This window comes from Loxodonta africana, chromosome 1 (genome assembly GCF_030014295.1).
Source record: "Loxodonta africana isolate mLoxAfr1 chromosome 1, mLoxAfr1.hap2, whole genome shotgun sequence".
In the NCBI taxonomy this organism is placed as follows: Eukaryota; Metazoa; Chordata; class Mammalia; order Proboscidea; family Elephantidae; genus Loxodonta; species Loxodonta africana.
In genome coordinates, this window is record NC_087342.1 from 189206398 (window position 1) to 189225172 (window position 18775).

The 18775-nt window shown below is 35.7% G+C and overlaps 1 protein-coding gene across 5 annotated transcripts in view; it reads right to left on the minus strand.

Annotated features, from left to right (window-relative positions):
- LOC100656542 (triadin) overlaps positions 1-17976 on the minus strand; it is a 179528-nt gene extending 161552 nt beyond the window's left edge. The window contains exon 1 of one of the 5 annotated variants that reach the window (XM_064290421.1): positions 17658-17960. In XM_064290421.1, coding sequence (XP_064146491.1) covers positions 17658-17679 — 22 coding nt within the window. In that variant the 5' untranslated portion in view covers positions 17680-17960. Of the gene's footprint in view, positions 1-17657 lie in introns of all 5 variants that reach the window. The other 4 variants (XM_064290419.1, XM_064290415.1, XM_064290422.1 and 1 more) reach the window with 4 other exon arrangements.
- Positions 17977-18775: the final 799 nt, after the last annotated feature.

An 18775-nucleotide genomic window follows, 5' to 3' on the forward strand; every position in this document is an offset into this window, starting at 1 on the left:
ATCTGTAAAGTGCCTTTTGCCATGTAAAATAAAATACTCAAAGATTCTGGGGATTAAGACATGGTATCTTTGGGGGATCGTTATTCTGCTTTCTGCAACAGGTTCTGTGACTGCTGTTCATCAATAGATATTATGTAAACACTACTCTGTGCAAAGATTTGCTTAGGCTTGTTCAGTAAAGCAGCGTTTGTGCAGGTGAGTAATAGAGGCAACATCTTTTAATTAAACTGTTCCGATGAAAATTTTGGAAGAAACATCCTTCTCTGTGTGAGTCTTTTACACAATGAAAGTTGGGTAATATCTCTGCCTGCAACATGACATCTCTTAGGTATCCTAACCAAAAAATACCCCCTCGCATCACATTTAGAAAATCTCCAAGTGAGGTGGTAACACCTCTGAGAATCATAGCTTCAGTAAGTCTATTGAAAGCAGGGAGTATATCATCCTGTTTTTTTTTTTTTTTTTTCGATTCCTCTTTTCCTCCAAGAATATATCCCACATATCGTTATAATACTTAATATTTATTAAACCTTATCATTTATTATACATAAATGATAAAGTTGGAAAGGCATAACAATTTCACCACTGCCTAAAAATCACACTGAATTCAGCCAAAAAATAGCAAAAGTACACTGAATAAATTACCATCACTGAGTGGCATAGCAGTGTAGATATAATTTGGTAATAGTGTGCAAGATGGGAGATGACGTAAGATGCTTGTATATCAATTATCTGTTGCTGCATAACAAGACATCCTAAAATTTAGTGGCTTCAACTATCTATAATATTTTTTTCTCATGAATATGTAATTTGATTAGTGTCCACCAGGTGTAGTTTGTCTATATTCCACAAGTGTCACCTAGGGTGGCTCAATTGGGGGCTAGAAAATCCACTTTCAAGATCCCTCACTTACAAGGATGGAAAGTTGGTCCTGGTTTTTGGCTGGATGTGCAGTTGGGTCATTTTAGTGCATACATAAGTCACTTAATAGTTCAATTAGTTTGAGTCATTCTTCTGATCTAATTAAATAAATAAAAACTCTGACAAGAATCACTGAAGGAGCAGGAGAGCAATGGGATGCAGACCCCAAATTCTAGTAAAAAGACCAGACTTAATGTTCTGACTGACACCAGAGGGATCCCAGACGTCATGGTCCCCAGACCTTCTGTTAGCCCGACAGGAACCATTCTTAAAGCCAACTCCCCAGACAAGGATTGGACCGGACTACAAGACAGGAAATGATACTGGTGAGTTGTGGGCTTCTTGGATCAAGTAGACACGTGAGGCTATCTGGGCAGCTCCTGTCTAGAGGGGAGATGTGAAGACTAAGGAGGACAGAAGCTGGCTGAATGGACACAGAAACACAGGGTAGAGGGAAGGAATGTGCTGTCTCATTAAGGGGAGAGCAACTAGGAATATGTAGCAAGGTGTATATAAGGTTTTGTATGAGAGACTGACGTGATGTGTAAACTTTCACTTAGAAAAAAAACTCTGGCAAAATCATGTACTTCCCCTGTATTGCCCATGGACAAGACACTTGTTTGTAAATTTCACTGGTGTGGCCCTTGTATGGCCTTTCCTAAATGGAAAATTGATCTTTTCAAATGATGCCTCAATATAACTAATTACAGTATAGTTCACATTGCATGTAATTTTTAATTTTCATTCCTCCCTCTCCCCAAATACTCTAAGAACCTTAAGGAAATTTACTTTGCCTTAACTTCAAATTGCCAGCTCTGTCACAGCATCTGACATTTTAAGAACTCAATAAGCATTTGTTGAATAAATGTATCAATGAATGAATCAATGCAAGTCAACAGGCACCTCATTTAATTAAATGCACATTTATATGCAAAGATTATTCAAGACTTCCAATACCTTCATCTTTTCCTTGTGTAACAGTGATAAATTTTTGGCAACCATTCATATTCTCTGCTCTCTTTTAGTGTTTTTAGGGCCGTTACAACACATTTATCAAATCAAAAGCTTAGGTTAGGTAGTCAATCTATGTTTCCTTATTTATATACTAATTAAAAAAATATTTATTGTACAGCATGATATGAGAACCTTTAAAAGGGAGATCTGGTGCAAACCAAGTGACATTTAACTGAGATCTGCAGAATGATTAGTGAAGAGAAGAGGGAAGGGAGGGGCAAGTAAAGAGGCCTGAGATAGGAGAGAGTGTAATATTCCCAAAGATTAAAAGAAGGGACACACAGAGCAAAGGGAAGAAAAGAAACTGGAGACAGATCAGAAAAATGGGCCTTTAGCCATATGAAATATTTCAGTCTTTATAATAAAAGCAGCTGTGAGCCATTGGCAGTTTTAAACAATGTTGAATTTGTATTTAAAACAATTTCTGAATATTTAGTAGATATAAACCAAAGAAACCAAACCCAGTGCCGTCGAGTCGATTCGGACTCATAGCGACCCTACAGGACAGAGTAGAACTGCCCCATAGAGTTTCCAAGGAGCGCCTGGTGGATTCAAACTGCTGACCCTTTGGTTAGCAGCTGTAGCATTTAACCACTACGCCACCAGGGTTTCCTTAGTAGATATAGGGGGACATCAATTACAAGAGGTCATTACAAAAGTCCAGATAAAAGATGATGGCTGCTTAAGCTACTATGATGATGAAGGAAATGGAAAGAAGTGAATGGATATGAGAGAAAGTGAGGAGGAGAAATCGACAGGACAGAGTGATGGACTACGATAAGAGTGGTGATGAAGAAAGGATTTTAAAGTTCTCCTTAACAAATCTATCTGACTCAAGTGACAATAAACCCACTAATCTGAATTTGGACTTGTGAAAAGAGGTACTTTTTCAAATGTTTATAAATGTATGTAAACAATATGGAGTATGCCAGGTAAGTTTTCTGTTAACATGGAACAAACTAGTCTAATTCCACAATATGCTAGGAAATGTACATTCATCAAAAGCATCGTTGTTATACCTTTTGTTTTGTTTTGTTTAGCATATAGGTTCTGTAAGGAAAGGGACTTTTTTTTTTTTTTTTGCTGCCATTGGTTCAGTTTCATGCATAATGCTTGGCAATGAAGAGACATGACACTCAGTAAGTACTTGTTGAACACCCTGTCATTTTTATGCCAAGTTCTACATGTCAACTTTTGAGTTTGTACATAGAGAGTCTCAGAAAGAGAAAATGACTTCTTTATATCTGAGACATCCTAGTACTCTCTTCATTTTCTGCCTGTCCCACCAAGCCCAATGTTATATATATCACTGGACTTGGCCAATATCTTCTGAAAAACAGACTGCTCATTTCTAGTTGATAACCACTGATATCACCCTTTCTCTATGTTTTCCAATTAGATTTAAATGACATGATATATCCTACACAATTTGAGCAAACAAGGTATCGTCTTCAAGCTGAATGCACCTTTTTCCATAGAACGCAGTGTCATGAAATAAATATAAACTGTGATAAAACCACAGAATATTAAAACTAAAAAGAAGAGTTATCACAGCAGTATCATTTAAACAACCCTGCCCCCCCCCGAAAAAAAAAACATTGCCATTGAGTTGATACTCATAGCTCTCCCAATTAAAGAAATTGCCCAATGGATAAATTGTGGCATGCATATAATAAAATATTGTACAGCAAGGAGAATAAAATGAACTACAATTACGTTTGTTGTTAGGTGCCCTCAAGTCGGTTCCGACTCATAGTGACCCTATGCACAACAGAACAAAACACTGCCCGGTCCTGCGCCATCCTTACAATCGTTGTTATGCTTGATCTCATTGTTGCAGCCACTGTGTCAATCCACCTTGTTAAGGGTCTTCCTTTTTTCCGATGATCCTGTACTCTGCCAAGCATGATGTCCTTCTCCAGGGACTGATCTCTCCTGACAACATGTCCAAAGTATGTAAGGCGCAGTCTCACCATCCTTGCCTCTAAGGAGCATTCTGGCTGCTCTTCGTCCAAGACAGATTTGTTCATTCTTCGGGCAGTCCATGGTATATCCAATATTCTTCGCCAACACCACAATTCAAAGGCGTCAACTCTTCTTCGGTCTTCCTTATTCATTGTCCAGCTTTCACATGCATATGATGTGATTGAAAATACCATGGCTTGGGTCAGGCGCACCTTAGTCTTCAGGGTGGCATCTTTGCTCTTCAACACTTTGAAGAAGTCCTTTGCAGCAGATTTGCCCAATGCAATGTGTCTTTTGATTTCTTGACTGCTGCTTCCATGGCTGTTGATTGTGGATCCAAGTAAAATGAAATCCTTGACAACTTCAATCTTTTCTCCATTTATCATGATATTGCTCATTGGTCCAGTCGTGAAGATTTTTGTTTTCTTTATGTTGAGGTATAATCCATACTGAAGGCTGTGGTCTTTGATCTTCATTAGTAGGTGCTTCAAGTCCTCTTCCCTTTCAGCAAGCAAGGCTGTGTCATCTGCATAACACAGGTTGTTAATGAGTCTTCCTCCAATCCTGATGCCCTGTTCTTCTTCATATAGTCCTGCTTCTCGGATTATTTGTTCAGCATACAGAACAATATAAGTTGAAAGAATACAACCCTGACGCACACCTTTCCTGACTTTAAGCCAATCAGTATCCCCTTGTTCTGTCCAAACAACTGCCTCTTGATCTATGTAAAGTTTCCTCATGAGCACAATTAAGTGTTCTGGAATTCTCATTCTTCTCAGTGTTATTCATAGTTTGTTATGATCCACACAGTTGAATGCCTTTGCATAATCAATAAAACACAGGTAAACATCCTTCTAGTATTCTCTGCTTTCAGCCAGGGTCCATCTGACATCAGCAGTGATATCCCTGGTTCCACATCCTCTTCTGAAACCAGCCTGAATTCCTGGCAGTTCCCTGTCAATATACTGCTGCAGCCGTTTTTGAAAGATCTTCAGCAAAATTTTGCTTGCGTGTGATATTAATGATATTGTTCTATAATTTCCACATTTGGTTGGATCACCTTTCTTGAGAATAGGCGTAAATATGGATCTCTTCCAGTCAGTTGGTCAGAAAGCTGTCTTCCATATTTCTGGGCATAGACAAGTGAGCACCTCCAGCGTTGCATCTGTTTGTTGAAACATCTCAACTAATATTCCATCAATTCCTGGAACCTTTTTTTTTTCGCTAATGCCTTCAGAGCAGCTTGGACTTCTTCCTTCAGTACCATCTGTTCCTGATCATATGCCACCTCTTGAAATGGTTGAATATCAACTAATTCTTTTTGGTATAATGACTCTGTGTATTCCTTCCATCTTCTTTTGATGCTTCCTGCGTCGTTTAATAGTTACCCCATGGTATCCTTCACTATTGCAACTCGAGGCTTGAATTTTTTCTTCAGTTCTTTCAGCTTGAAAAAGTCCAAGCGTGTTCTTCCCTTTCGGTTTTCCATCTCCAGCTCTTTGCACAATTATGCACAGCAACAGAAATGACTGGCAGACAAAGTTTTGAGTCACGGCAGCAAGACATAATGAAACATGCTATGTGATTCCATTTATATAACAAAACAAAACTTAGCAGAGCTAAGCTATGTTGTTTATAGATGTGGAGGTTGTAAAACTGTAAAGCAAAGCAAGAAAATTGTTATAACAAAGTCAGAATAGTTGTCCCCTGTGGAGGGACAGAATTGGAGAAAAGTGAGACTTGATTGGAAAGAGAAACCAAAGTGAAAGTCAGCAGGTGGGCAGATGGGAATGTGTTTCAGAGGTGCTGTTTCCTGATCTAGGTTTTGGTTATGTGGATAACTCTAGTACTGTTTGGCAAACGATACATAAACATTTATGATTTATGTACCTTTCAGCGTCTATATTTTACTAGAAGAACTTTAAACAAAAAGAACATTTTAAAAACTATGACAACTCTTTTTTTTTTAAACACCCAACTGGTAAGGCAACTGGGCTCTTGTAAACCAAGTGGGGCAGTATTATTTCAAAAATTGCCACAGTAGATAGAGCTCTTGTTCATTTTGGCCTCTAAGTCAGTGGAACCTAATGGCTTAATTTTGAGTGAGATTCTTCATGATTAATAAATGTGTTATCATTATGGCAGTGTTGCAAAGGATTAAAGAAACATAGGACATACTCTAAGCAGACATGTAGAGTGAGACATGTCAAAATGTAAGGTGACTATCAAGTAAAGAAATGTAATCCACCCTCAAGCTTGTTATTTACTTTCTATAAAACTATATGTGGCAATTTTGCAAAGTGCTATCTTCAGTTTACCGATCAGAGCTGCTTCCACCTGTGCCTCTCCTCAAATTATGCTGTCGTTTCTCAACTCATTAGCTCAAGGACACAGTAAAAGAACCCATCACCTTTCACTGATTTTTCTCAAGGGGGAAGTGTGTCATTCCCTTTAGCTTGTGAATCTCTTTGCCCTCTACATCTTTAAAGTTACTGTTTTGTTTTATTTTTCTTTTTTCCCTTCTTCCTACTGTAGAAATATAAGTATTAAATCAAGGCAGAGAAATATAATTAAATTTCAGGAAGTTTTCCATTTTATCTTTTATCTTCATTTCATTTTATTTTCTTATCATTAAACTAATGGCTATACTTAGTATACAAATTCTTAGTTGGTAACTGTCTAGAGAGTATTAAAAAGAGTTTCCTGTCATTCCAGATTCCCTATAGTGACCTTAAAATGTACTTTCTATGTAAATTTGGGGGATAACTAAGTTTAGAGTTCCCTCGAAGTTACCTGAGTACTTTAATCCCACCTACCGTTGAAACTACTATTGGCACCTATGCTGACCTTTGTCTTACATTCTTTGGTTGTTAACAGGGGTGTAGTTTAGCATCTCTACAAAAAAATGTTTTTGGATTGTTACGGATTGGATTTTGTTCCCTAAATTTTTATGCTGAAGTCTTAGCCATTGTCACTTGTGAATGTGACTTTGTCAAAATGAAGTCATACTGGAGTAAGGTAGGTCCTAATCCAATCTGAATGGTGTCCTTATAAAAAAAAATATAGTTTTTTTTTTTTTTTTTAAAGAGGAAAAATACAAAAAGAGACAGAGAGAAGAAGGGTTATAATGTGAAGATGCATCTATAAGTCACAGAACACGTGAGGCTACCAGAAGCTGGGAGAAACAAAAAAAAGTTCTTTCCCTAGAGACCTCAGTGGTAGCTTGGCCTGGCTAGACACATCGATTTGAACTTCTAGCTGTGAGACAATACATTTCTGTTATTCAAAGCAAACATTTTTTGTACTTTGTTCAGGTAGCCCTAAGATGCTAATACATGAGTGTTTGTAGTGTCAGAATTATGGAATGGGGGGGGGGTTCTAGTGGATACTAATTATTCTGCAATTTCCAGGGAAGTCCTGCACAACAAATTTTCCCACCCCAAATGCTAATGACTGTGTCTCCTCCAGGTTTGATTCCCAAATACCAGAAAATAAGGTCAACACATCAATTTAATTAAAAAAAAAAAAAAAATTGGATAATTGTTTGATAAAGGAATTAACCTGATACCTTCAGGCTCTAGGTAGGTCTGTAAAAAATTATTTGCTTTTTATTCACGTCTTTGTCCACCCACTTAGAGACAACCTTCAAGTTTCAACTCACGTTTTACTCCTTCAACACAATTCTCGATCAACTGAATGCATCTATTCTGTTTCTCTGACTTCTTGATAATTGTACAACTTGATTTGTTCATTTGTTATATACCAGTTCATTCCATATTTGTTTCATATGTGTAGATGCTGTCTACTCTAAACTTGAATAACATGAGACCAAGAATCTATTTCATAATTATTATAGATAATTTCTTCTGTCCTTTTTTAAAGTAAACTTAGAATTTGCAGCCTTGTATCGTACATTTATTTATACAATTGTCTCATTTTTCCTTGCAGATGAGATTTATGTGTATTTCACATTTCAAACTCACATTTAACAAAGTTACTGACAAAAGCAAATACCAAATATGTATATACATAAATATTTGTTCAATGAATGAATATCTTTCACGGTGCTAGGAATTTTGGCCCTTTCCATCCACAGGGGAATGATAGCATGGTGGAAAGGAGATAGGACATTATGTTCCAAGTCACCTGTGTATTGAGAGTCTATGTCACTCAAAACAGGGACCTATGCCAGACGATGGTTATAATGAATTATTCTAGACAAACCTACAAGGCCTTTGAAATCCAGAGGCACTGGACAGAAACTGAATAGTTAAGCCTGGAGACTCAACTCAAGAGTTAGCCAAAATCTTCTGGCTACTGCCAGCACGATTATTTCTAATACATCTTTTTTCCAGTTGCTATGACCAGAGGCTCCAGAAAGTTATACTGACTTATTTCTTTAAGTTAGCCATTTCTGCTACCCTAGATGCTTCCTAGTCATATCTTCAAAACTTTGGGCTAAGAACATGTCTCTGCATCTTTTCTCTGAAAAGGCCTTTCCCTAGCTGCTTGTAAACCATCTTGCCTTGCTTGAATGCTTCTTGACAAGACCACTGATCTGAAACAATATTTCTCATAGTACTTAGAACACTGACCACAGAAATAGATTTCACTTAACAGCTGATTTCTCAGTGTTGACCTGAAGAAATTTATTTAGTGATTACCTATCTGACTATTGGTATTATTTCATTATTTTAACCAAAACTCATTATCAAAAATGGAGTTGTGCTCCATATATACAAAATGAGCTCAAAGTGGCATGTTTGTGGAAAACAGCAATGGAGATACAAACAGTGGGGAAAAGGTTCACCTCAGTGGCAAGGGGGGAGCTAGAGGTCATATTAACAAATAGTTCAAATTAAATCAGTTTAGGACATAAAACTTTTTTTTAATGTTATATTAATAGGAGGCCTTACCAAAAATACAACATTTAAACCATGATTTTAACCCAAATTCTTAGGTAACCCTCTATTTTAGTTATTCTATGACTTAATCCCATTAACTGCCAATTCTCACCTTTGTACTGTTTGTCTCTACATGAATCAAACCTAACGTTTATCTCCTAACTCCTTGACAAAACACATCACCTTTCCAGCATGGCAAGAGTGTTAAAATTATTACTGTCAGGGATACAACATTCTTTATTCATTCTGAAGGTATTTTCATTGAGTTGCAATGTGTGTTTACTAATCAGAAGATTTTATAAATGATGACATGGCTATGTTTAACTAAATTAAATACCATTTTTCGTAGTTCCAAACTAAAGTCAGATGATTTTTAAAACTTTTGTCTTTATTGTCAACATTATTTTTTACCATTTCCTTGCTTTTCAAACAACTATTCCAAAGGCGGGGACCTTGTGTTTTTCACCTTCGTGTCCTTGGTGTTTGGCATTCTACATGCTGCATAACCAATTCTCATTGAGTCAACTCCAACTTATGGTGACCTCATGTGTGTCAAAGTAGAATTGTGTTCCACAGGGTTTTCAGTGACTGATTTTTCAGAAGTAGATCATCAGCCCTTTTTTCCAAGGTGCCTCTGAGTGGACTTGGACTTCCAAACTTTTGGTTAGCAACCAAACACACTAACCATTTGTACCACCCAGGGACTCCCCAAGGTATATAGCAGGTGCTAAAATATTAAATACAACTGAATTTCTGATGCTCTAGACTACTTTCTGAATCTATTTTTAGGTTGAGAATTAATGTAGAGTTTAAAATGTTAAATTATATTTCAGATGTGCAATTTGGCATGTCTTTCTCTAAATGAAACGCCTGATACATCTCAGTCAGAATCAACTCTACCACAACTAAGCATAACAATAATTTTTTGTATCCATAGATATAAAGCAGATTTAAATTCGCAAGCTTGGCATTTTACCATACTAAGGTAACTTATAGATTTCATACAGTACACTCTTTTATACCTTAGGCAATTAGACATAAGTTAAATAAGAATAACCATGGATAAAAATAATAGTTCCAGCACTGTTTGTCAAAGATGTGCCAGTTTATATTTACCATTTTTGCCTTGACATTATACCAAATGTCTACATCCAACAGAAAATTCTTCTAATCACATGGTAAATATGTTTTAAAAGAAAACAGTATACTTTCCAGGGAAACCTATCATTAAAAAAATATGTATTTTGAAAGTCTATATAAGTGGAAACTGATTCTCCCACATCCACAAGCTTGCCCATGCCCTAAAAATATTTTTTTTAACTACTGAAATACTAAAAGCTTTCTCTTTCCTTTATTACTGTCAACATTCCAGTAATCGGCTTCAGGAAAGGGAAAAATGATACAGCAAATGAGTAGCAAGGTTAAAAGCAGCTTCTCACAAATTCTATCACCATGCATTATGAATAAAACCAATTTCCTCCTGTAAAGAACACATTCTTAATGTAAATTATCTTTGTTCTTGTATGTGAAAAGATTCTCTTTAACTCATTTAATGAAGACCACCTGTCCCAGTCCCTGCCACAGATATCATATTAGAAAATATTTAAACTGGATGTATTTAAATTCCATATTTAACATACATTGTAAGTGAGATGGACTCTGTGGTTTACGAGGACATAGGTAATTTACATAACAAAGGATCTCTCAAAATGGTAAATTGCTTGTGCCTTTGACAGCTTGACTTCAGGCATGAAGATGTGGAGATGTTTGATGTTTAGAGAGCATAACATGCACAGAAAGGAGCAAGCCTTTATTCATTTCACATCTGCCAAGAATTTTCTTTTTAACTTCCTTTGAAGATAGAAAATACTATCTTTCTGGACCAGAAAGTCATCTATCTCTGCATAACCCTCACTTGCGGCAAAACATGTTTATGTGACACTCAAATAAGCAATTCCTATTAGAAACCGTGCGTCTCACTCAAATTACTCAGAGAAAGCGGGGATTGGGAAGAGTAAAAATCTTAACCTTAACACGTCTTCCTAGAGCTTTAAGCTGAATAGAACTGAACTCAATAAACTTGGAATTATTGTAGGATGTCAATGCATAGTTGCCAAATGAAGACTTTTCTCTAACTCACTCTTTTTAAATGTGTTATATTAGATAATATGCATTTTTATATATTAGGCATGTCATCAGAGACCCTCTTTTTATTTGAAAGAAGGAAAAAAAAACAATAATATTTTAATACTAGTTTTAAGCTCCAACTAAGCATAACTGTCAAACCAAAAGATTTACTGGAAAATCTTAACCACCTATACATTCTGTTTTCAAATTGGTATATTCAAAATTGCTTAGTTGCACTATTTTGTGTTTCTTTCATATTAAATAATGTTAACTGATTAAATATTGATGCAACCAGCATCAGAGGCCTTAAGTCTCTAAGGTTTCCTAAGCCTTTAGTGTAATAGCTGAATAGCTTCAATTCGCTTTTGCATTGTAAAAGTAGTATGATTTTTAAATTACAGTCACTATAATGAACAAAAATAAATTGAAGAAAAAAATTAAGATGCATTTAAGCCACTAAACCAAACATTTTCAATGGGTACTTTGTGCTTATGTGGTGGGAAAAAAAGAGTCACAATTACAAGTAATAATAAAAGCTTATAGGTTGTCAGTGGAACCCAGCTAGGACTGGCACTAAAAAGATATATTTTCTTTGCACTTTCACTGCAGAGTTTGCAGATTTTACATCATGAATGGTTTGTTCAATGAATAAATAAATAAACTTAATTTGCCAAACAACACGGTTTTGTAAAAAGTTGAAATAAAAATCCCCTAGCCATATTTTTCACAATTGATCAAGATTCACCCATTAATTCTTGGCTCCTCCCATGAGGCAACTCATCCCTGCTAAGACCGCTAGGGTAAAGTAGTAGAGCTAGCCCTTGAACTCAGAATTCTGACTTCAAACTCCACGAATCTTCTATGTTAAACTGCCTTCTTTCGGCTCTGTGCTCCTTTTTCTGACTTTGCATTACTTATACCAGTGATGCAGTGGTTAAGAATTTGGCTGCTAACCATAATGTCGGCAGTTCAAACCCACTAGCTGCTCCTTGGAAACTCTGTGGAGCAATTCTACTCTATCCAATAGGGTGGCTATGAGTTGGAATTGACTGGGGCAACAGGTTTGGTTTTTTGGTTTTTATATACCACACTGGTTTTCACAATCTTATTTTCTTCTATTTTCTAATTTCCACTTGAACAGTAAAGAGATGCAGAAATTTTAGAGTTAGACCTATCAGGTTTATGTGATACCTGCTTTTCCATCTTTCAGAGTTTCTACGATATTTAAAGTAGTCATGCAAGGGATTTGCACTTAATACCCTGTCAATAAACATGATGTTTCCGGCCGTAACACTTTTTAGAACTATTTTTCCTTATGTCATAATGATGCCTTATTATTTTTTTTTTTAATCCTTTTTCAGGTTTTTAAATGTACCATCTTCTAAATTACCTGTTGCTAACATTTTTAATTAGCATCACTAATAATTTTGAGAAATTGTATGGAACTAACCACCAGATTTCCACAATGTATAAAATTAAAAATAATTATTTCCTAGTCTGATGTTAGCGCTGAAAATGCAATTTGAGTCCCCTCTGTCTAATATTGCATCAATCAGTTTTCAATTAAAAAAAAAAAAAAAAAAGACTTTTTAAAGAGTAATTTACACTCATGGATAAACTTAGCGACCAGTGGAGTCACTGACTGGAGTATGTTATGAAAATTAAATTCTTATTAAAAGTTATTCACCTTACTAAAAACTTCAGCTCTTTTTCTTTTTTTTCCTTTAACTATTTACTATTTACTATGGAGAAGTTTTTGAATATCAACAAAAATAGAATAAATAGTATAATGAAACCTTATGTAGCCCTCATCAGACACAACATAATCAACTCACAGCAAATCTTGCCCTACGCATACTCCCTCTACTTTCCTCTCTGGTGGATTATTTGGGAAAAATTTTCACATACCATATCGTTTTCCTTGTAAATATTTGAGTATGAATCTCTAAATAATAAGTAGTTGTAAATATAACCACAATATTGTTATCCCACTAAAAATAGAATAATAATTTATTAATACCACCTAACATTCAAATTGTGTCAAATTTCCAATTATTTCACTGGAATTATGTAAATTTGTTTATTTAAATGATAATCCAGTAATTCTACACATTGTGATGGGTCATACTTTCTCACAAGTTCCTTTTTAATCTGTAGGTTTTCTTGGTGTCTCTGTTCCTAGTAACTTACTTGAAGGAACTGAGTTGTTTGTATTGTAGGGCCTCCCATGGTCTGGGTTTTGCTGACTGTATCTTATGATACAGTTTTCAACATGGTCCTCTGTCTTTTATTTCATGACAATTGAAGGGTGTATTCTTTTCCTTCCTTTTGTTTTGTTTTTTCTCTCTCTCTTTCTGTCTTGCTTTTTCTTTTTTGAGTCAAAAAAGTCAGTTCTAGTTATCATTTTAATGGTCGGTTAGGTTTTGCCTTATATATTGCCAACAGTTTGCCTTTTTTCTTGCTTCCAGACTTCTATCTATGCTTCTTTGCATTGCTCTGTAGTGCCACATATTGTAAAAATCCAATCTTCTATATAAAGACCTGTGCACAAATTTTTTTATCTAACTACCTCTTACCATCATAAACCACCTTCTCTAAATATACTGGTTTGTCAATTTCAATTTTAAAATGTGTTCCTGGAACTAAAAATGATACTCTATATGTGGCCCATTGCTTTCATGGATCAGAAGGACATAACCCAGAAGGGGTTAAGGCTTAAACCTAGTGCTTCCCCATTCCCCAGCCATTTCCACTCAGGCCAGATTAACTGCTTTTGGTTTTGTTGAAGTAAACTCTGATATGTGTGTTGGCTCTTCTCCTTCTCTTACTTTATCATCTATTGCTCTACTTGATACAACCTGTGTTCATAGTTTTTAAATAATCCCTCTGGGAATTCTTGATCTGGGTTTTGAGAGCAATAATGGCTACTCTTGAGTTGCAGGGTCTGTGGGAGTAGTGCACTGAATAAAATAAATTCCCATTTTTGTTCTAAATCTGGAATATAAAATTCTTTCATGGGTTTGATTGTTACAGAAGCAGGGGAATGTGGTTAGGCTAACAGTAAGGAAAGCATTCCATTAGTAAAGTACTCCTTCTCCTAAATCCTGAGGTTATGTGATAGTTTATAAACTAAGAGTCTGACGTAAGCTCTTCTAACTTTTTCAATGAAGAATTTCCTTTAAATGTTCTACTAAATGCTAAATGAAATACATATAGGTTCTCCACCAACTTGAGTTCATTATATAACAATTTATGTTTTCTACGTTTTGGAGTTCCCTTGGGCTCAAAGAACACAATTATAGATACAGTCTTATAAAGTATAATTTAACTGTAATTTAAACATTATACATCTTACCATTTTTTAAAAAGTCTCCATCATCTTTTTGATAAAGTTACTAAGAATTAACTCAACTTTGTTTCATTATCAAAATTACTCAAAAGGTAGTTTTGCATAGTGATATATGTGGTCGTATAGATGCTGAAATTGAAGATAGAAAATTCATGTGAAACTCAGAAGAGGGTGCTAATGTTAGTACTTCACAAGGAAATCCTGGGCCTCTGGAAGGAAGGTAGAGGCTATGTACAGCCCTAAAACAGAGTGCTTTGTGAGTCTAATCCTTTCTGGGGTTGATATAACTACCTACCAAAGGTAGCATGGGCCAAAGCAGGGCATGGGTATAGAGTAAGTCCTTAACAACCTTTCATTATCAGTCGTGCACATCAAGAGAAAGTATTTGACAAGACTCTAGGATCAGAGACCTGAGTGCTAATCCTAGCTGCACCAAGTAGAGCTGTTTGAATTTAGGGAAATTACTTCTTTAAACTTCAGGTTCCTATGTCATGAATACCAACAACAACAGTATTTATCTCGTAAGGTTGTCCTGAGTAATAAATGAGCATATAATAAGTTTAATATAGTGCTTAACATGTATGACTTCTCAGTAAGTGTGAGTTGTTAAAATTATAGTTGTCGATATAATTATTATCTTTATTAATTTATCATGGGCAGAACCAAATGTGCTGTTTCTCTAAAATCTTTTTTCCTAATATCTTTGTCCTTTTTTTTTTAGTTATAGTTCATCTAGTTTTGCAATCAGAATGCAATTCCATTTCTAGAGTTATGTCATTTCTTTCTTCAGATGAAATCATTCAGCTTGGAACATGCAGTGGAAATCTGTGTGAGGAACTCGATAAGGTTTAGAGACCATGCATTATACATAAATAAAACCCAGTGCCATCGAGTCGGAAAAATAAGCCACAGGACACAAGAATAGTATCTCAGACCTGCCCTAATTATCAGTGACCATGAGAGAGTCACATTACCTATATGAGCCTCAATTGTTGAAAAATTTAGGTGAAGTCATTGGACTAGAGCTCTCTAAGGCTCTATTCTACCTCTACCTTCCTTAAATGTTACAATGTTTGCTTCATTTGTGATAAGTGGATGGAAAAGGTAATCAGTAGATATCATGAGGCTACCGATACGGTGTTTACATTTCACTAAGTGTCCAATGTAGTGGCAAAGAATATTCCAGGCTGAGGAAATAGCCTGTACCAAGACCCTGTATAAAAGTACAGCTCTGACAAAAAAAAAAAAACTTAAAAAAGAAAATTATGTGGCTTGGCAGAAAAAACAAGGAGATTGTGAAGACAAAATAAAAAAGTATATACTAGAGCAATGCCAAGAAACTTTGGACAACTACGGAGAATGACTATGATATTAACTTGAAAGGTAAGCTCATTTGAGCTGGCAGCCTCTTTTGGGAAACATTTTATTAATAAATTCATGCCAGAAAAAGGAAAACTAGATAACTGATGTTCATAGAGTCTATCAACTATTAAGGGGAGAGAGTAGGAAGTGACCATCACCCAAGAGATAGACAGTGTTTTTACAACTTGAATTAATTATTAGTTCAACTAATTTCTCATGAATAACTCCAGGAGATCATCCAAGACCCTTTTAAAAAACCCCAGAGAGAAGATGGAAACAAATTCTATTTCATATCAGGAATTCTTCTGCACAAAAAGTTTTAAGAATAAAGTACAAAAGTCTACAGAGCAAAAACCACATGCAGCCAAGATGCTTTGGCCAACTGACCTCCTGAATCAGCTGGGTGTCCAGGCGCTGTGCAGAGGTAAGGAAACATGCTCATAGTACCTTAATAACTTATGCAGGGCTAAGCAAGAAGTTTTTATAGATGCCTCTCTTTAAGACAAAATAAACACCACATGACACAGAATATCTAAGGAATAAGAAAAAATACTATTTATATTTAGTTAGAGAACTCTGAACTAAAATTGGTAAAGAGCAAACCTGGTATCCACTTACAGCAGAGAAAACACACAAACTAGATTTAAGGACTTGGCTTCACACCTTGGCAGCGCTATGATCTTGAGCAAGTCCCTGAACATCCTAGGTACGGTTTCTTTTTTTGCCAAATGGAGATAATAGTGCCTGTTTTTACTTAAATAAGTAAAAACACATAAGGCCCTGAGCAAAATACCTAATGCATAAAATTCTCTTAGTCGTCATTTTTATTGTTTTGGGGTGTTAGACTAATTTTCTCAGTAGGAGGGACAAGTAAGGCACTCCTTATATTGACTAAAAAAATCCAACACTGCAATCAATGTGTGTCCATATTAATGTCTACTCAGAGAGCCAAAAACCACACATTCTGTTTTTCATTTATCTGATTAAAAACAAACCAGCTCAGTACTCTACTTGGAAGCTGTCAAAAGCACCACCTGTCTGATTTTCTTACAGCTGTCAGAAGCAAATTTTAATCCACCTTCCAAACGTTTACCCCACTGGAAGTGGATTATGTCTATATTCAAAATGCTTTTATTTTTTAAAAGGGTACTTTTTTTCAAATACATATATATACACACACACATATACTTGCAAAAATAGTGCTACTATAGATAAATAATAAAAATAATATGATTTAGGTTTGACAGGTGCCTTTTCAGAATAAGCTATGAAACAGAAAACGTTTATTTTAATATAAAAGATAGAATTCACCATTAAGAGGAAAAAGTAACTGAACTTGTGAAAAGAATCAGATAATTCTAACATGTAACTGCTTTATATAGAAAAAATATATATATATTGGTTTTGTGGATTACCAAACTTTAGCTCTGAATTTCCACCAGTAATAAAATACATATAAATTGTGTTGGAGCTCTTATATCTTAAATTATATATAAACATGATATGCTTGTGTTTGTATTTGTATTTATATGCTTCAGGAAAAAAGGAAAAACAAATGTAAGCTCTCCATTTTAAAAGATCATAAAACAAAAAAATTTTTTAAAATCATTAAGTTTCAACTTTAAATGTAATCTTTTAAATTCATCAGGGTCTCTATCCTTGCAAGCCTTGTAATAATCTTTGTTAGGTAAGATATCAGCCGTAACATTATATGACCATGGCTATTTATAGAGGTGTGGTTGACAACTGTTAACCAGTGAGGCCTTTAGCAAAGCAGAGAACAGTTTCCACATGCAAAATTTCACCGAGAAACCTCTTCTCACTCCCGCAACACACAGATCTGTCAGCCTCTCAGCTCTCAAAGCCATTTCTTGGAATCCTGTATAGTCCCATCAAACATGACGATTACTTAAAAGCGACATTTTAAATGGACACATTGACAGTCAATGTGGCTGTCAGTTCATACATTTTTTTTTTTTCCTAGTTGATATCATTGGAAAAAGGTAGAGTAATACCTTCAGAGGTGATCTCAGTCATAGTGGTCGTCGAAAGTAAAAGTCAGGTGAAAATTTCCAGTTAAATGGCACTTGGCAGAATACTTTAGAATTCGAGAACTCTGATAGGGGTTTCTGTGCTGAAACGTGAGGGCTCTCCGTTTTCCTGGCTGTTTCTGCTGCTTCTTTGTTGTTCTGTTGAACTTTGTCTCTTCTCCGCAGAGTTCTCCCCCTGGAAACAACCTGAGCCCTTTCCAAGCAGTACTTGTGGCTCAGGCAGAAGTATCAGCTTTGAACAAAAATAGCCTCATCTCCCTAGGACTCTTCAGCACTTTTTTTTTTTTTTTTGGCACTCTAGAGGAACACACACACAACCACACACACACACCAGTTCTCCAGCCCCAAAGAGAGAGAAGCAGAAAAAGAAAGAAGTCAAAGGCACTGAAAAGTACTGTCTAAGCCCCCACAGCTTCCCTAAGATAATTACAGATCTTGGGATCTATGTCAGAAAACATAAAATAAAGAGTTGAAAGTAATCTTATCCCTGATGGCTCAGATTTATTCTTAGCGCCCTTAATGCTCAGTACATTCCTCCTTCCCTTATTTGGTTTGGGGAGGGTCCTGTAATGTCTACCAGAGGCAAAAGGGAGAGTAGTCTTAAGTCATTTTCTCCAGTTTGACTCCCTATCGGTCCAAACACACTTAGCAAGTACAGTTATTTATATAGAGCTACACTTAAAATTGCAAGTATTAAATCCTGAAGCTCCCTTCTAAAGCACTCATTGTGCCAGAGATTAAGATTTTTCAAACTCTGGCCAATAAAAGATACATGACATGAAGTTTTACTATGACACTTGAGAACCAATGTATTACCAGCTTTTTTATTCTTTTTAATATCTTACTGAAAACAAAATATCTAAATTTATGCTGTCAAATAAATGGAAGGGGATATAAAGTTTAGAAATTCACAGCCAATGTTTTAGCAAAAAGATTCCAACTTTTCTCTCCCCTCAACTTAAAAATAAATAAATAAATAAGGATCATAACAGCTAACAATTAGCCAAATTGGCTGATTAGCATTTCACCTTCCCACTCTTAGACAGGTGTTAATGAGCAGAGAAATATTCAATAGTTGGTGG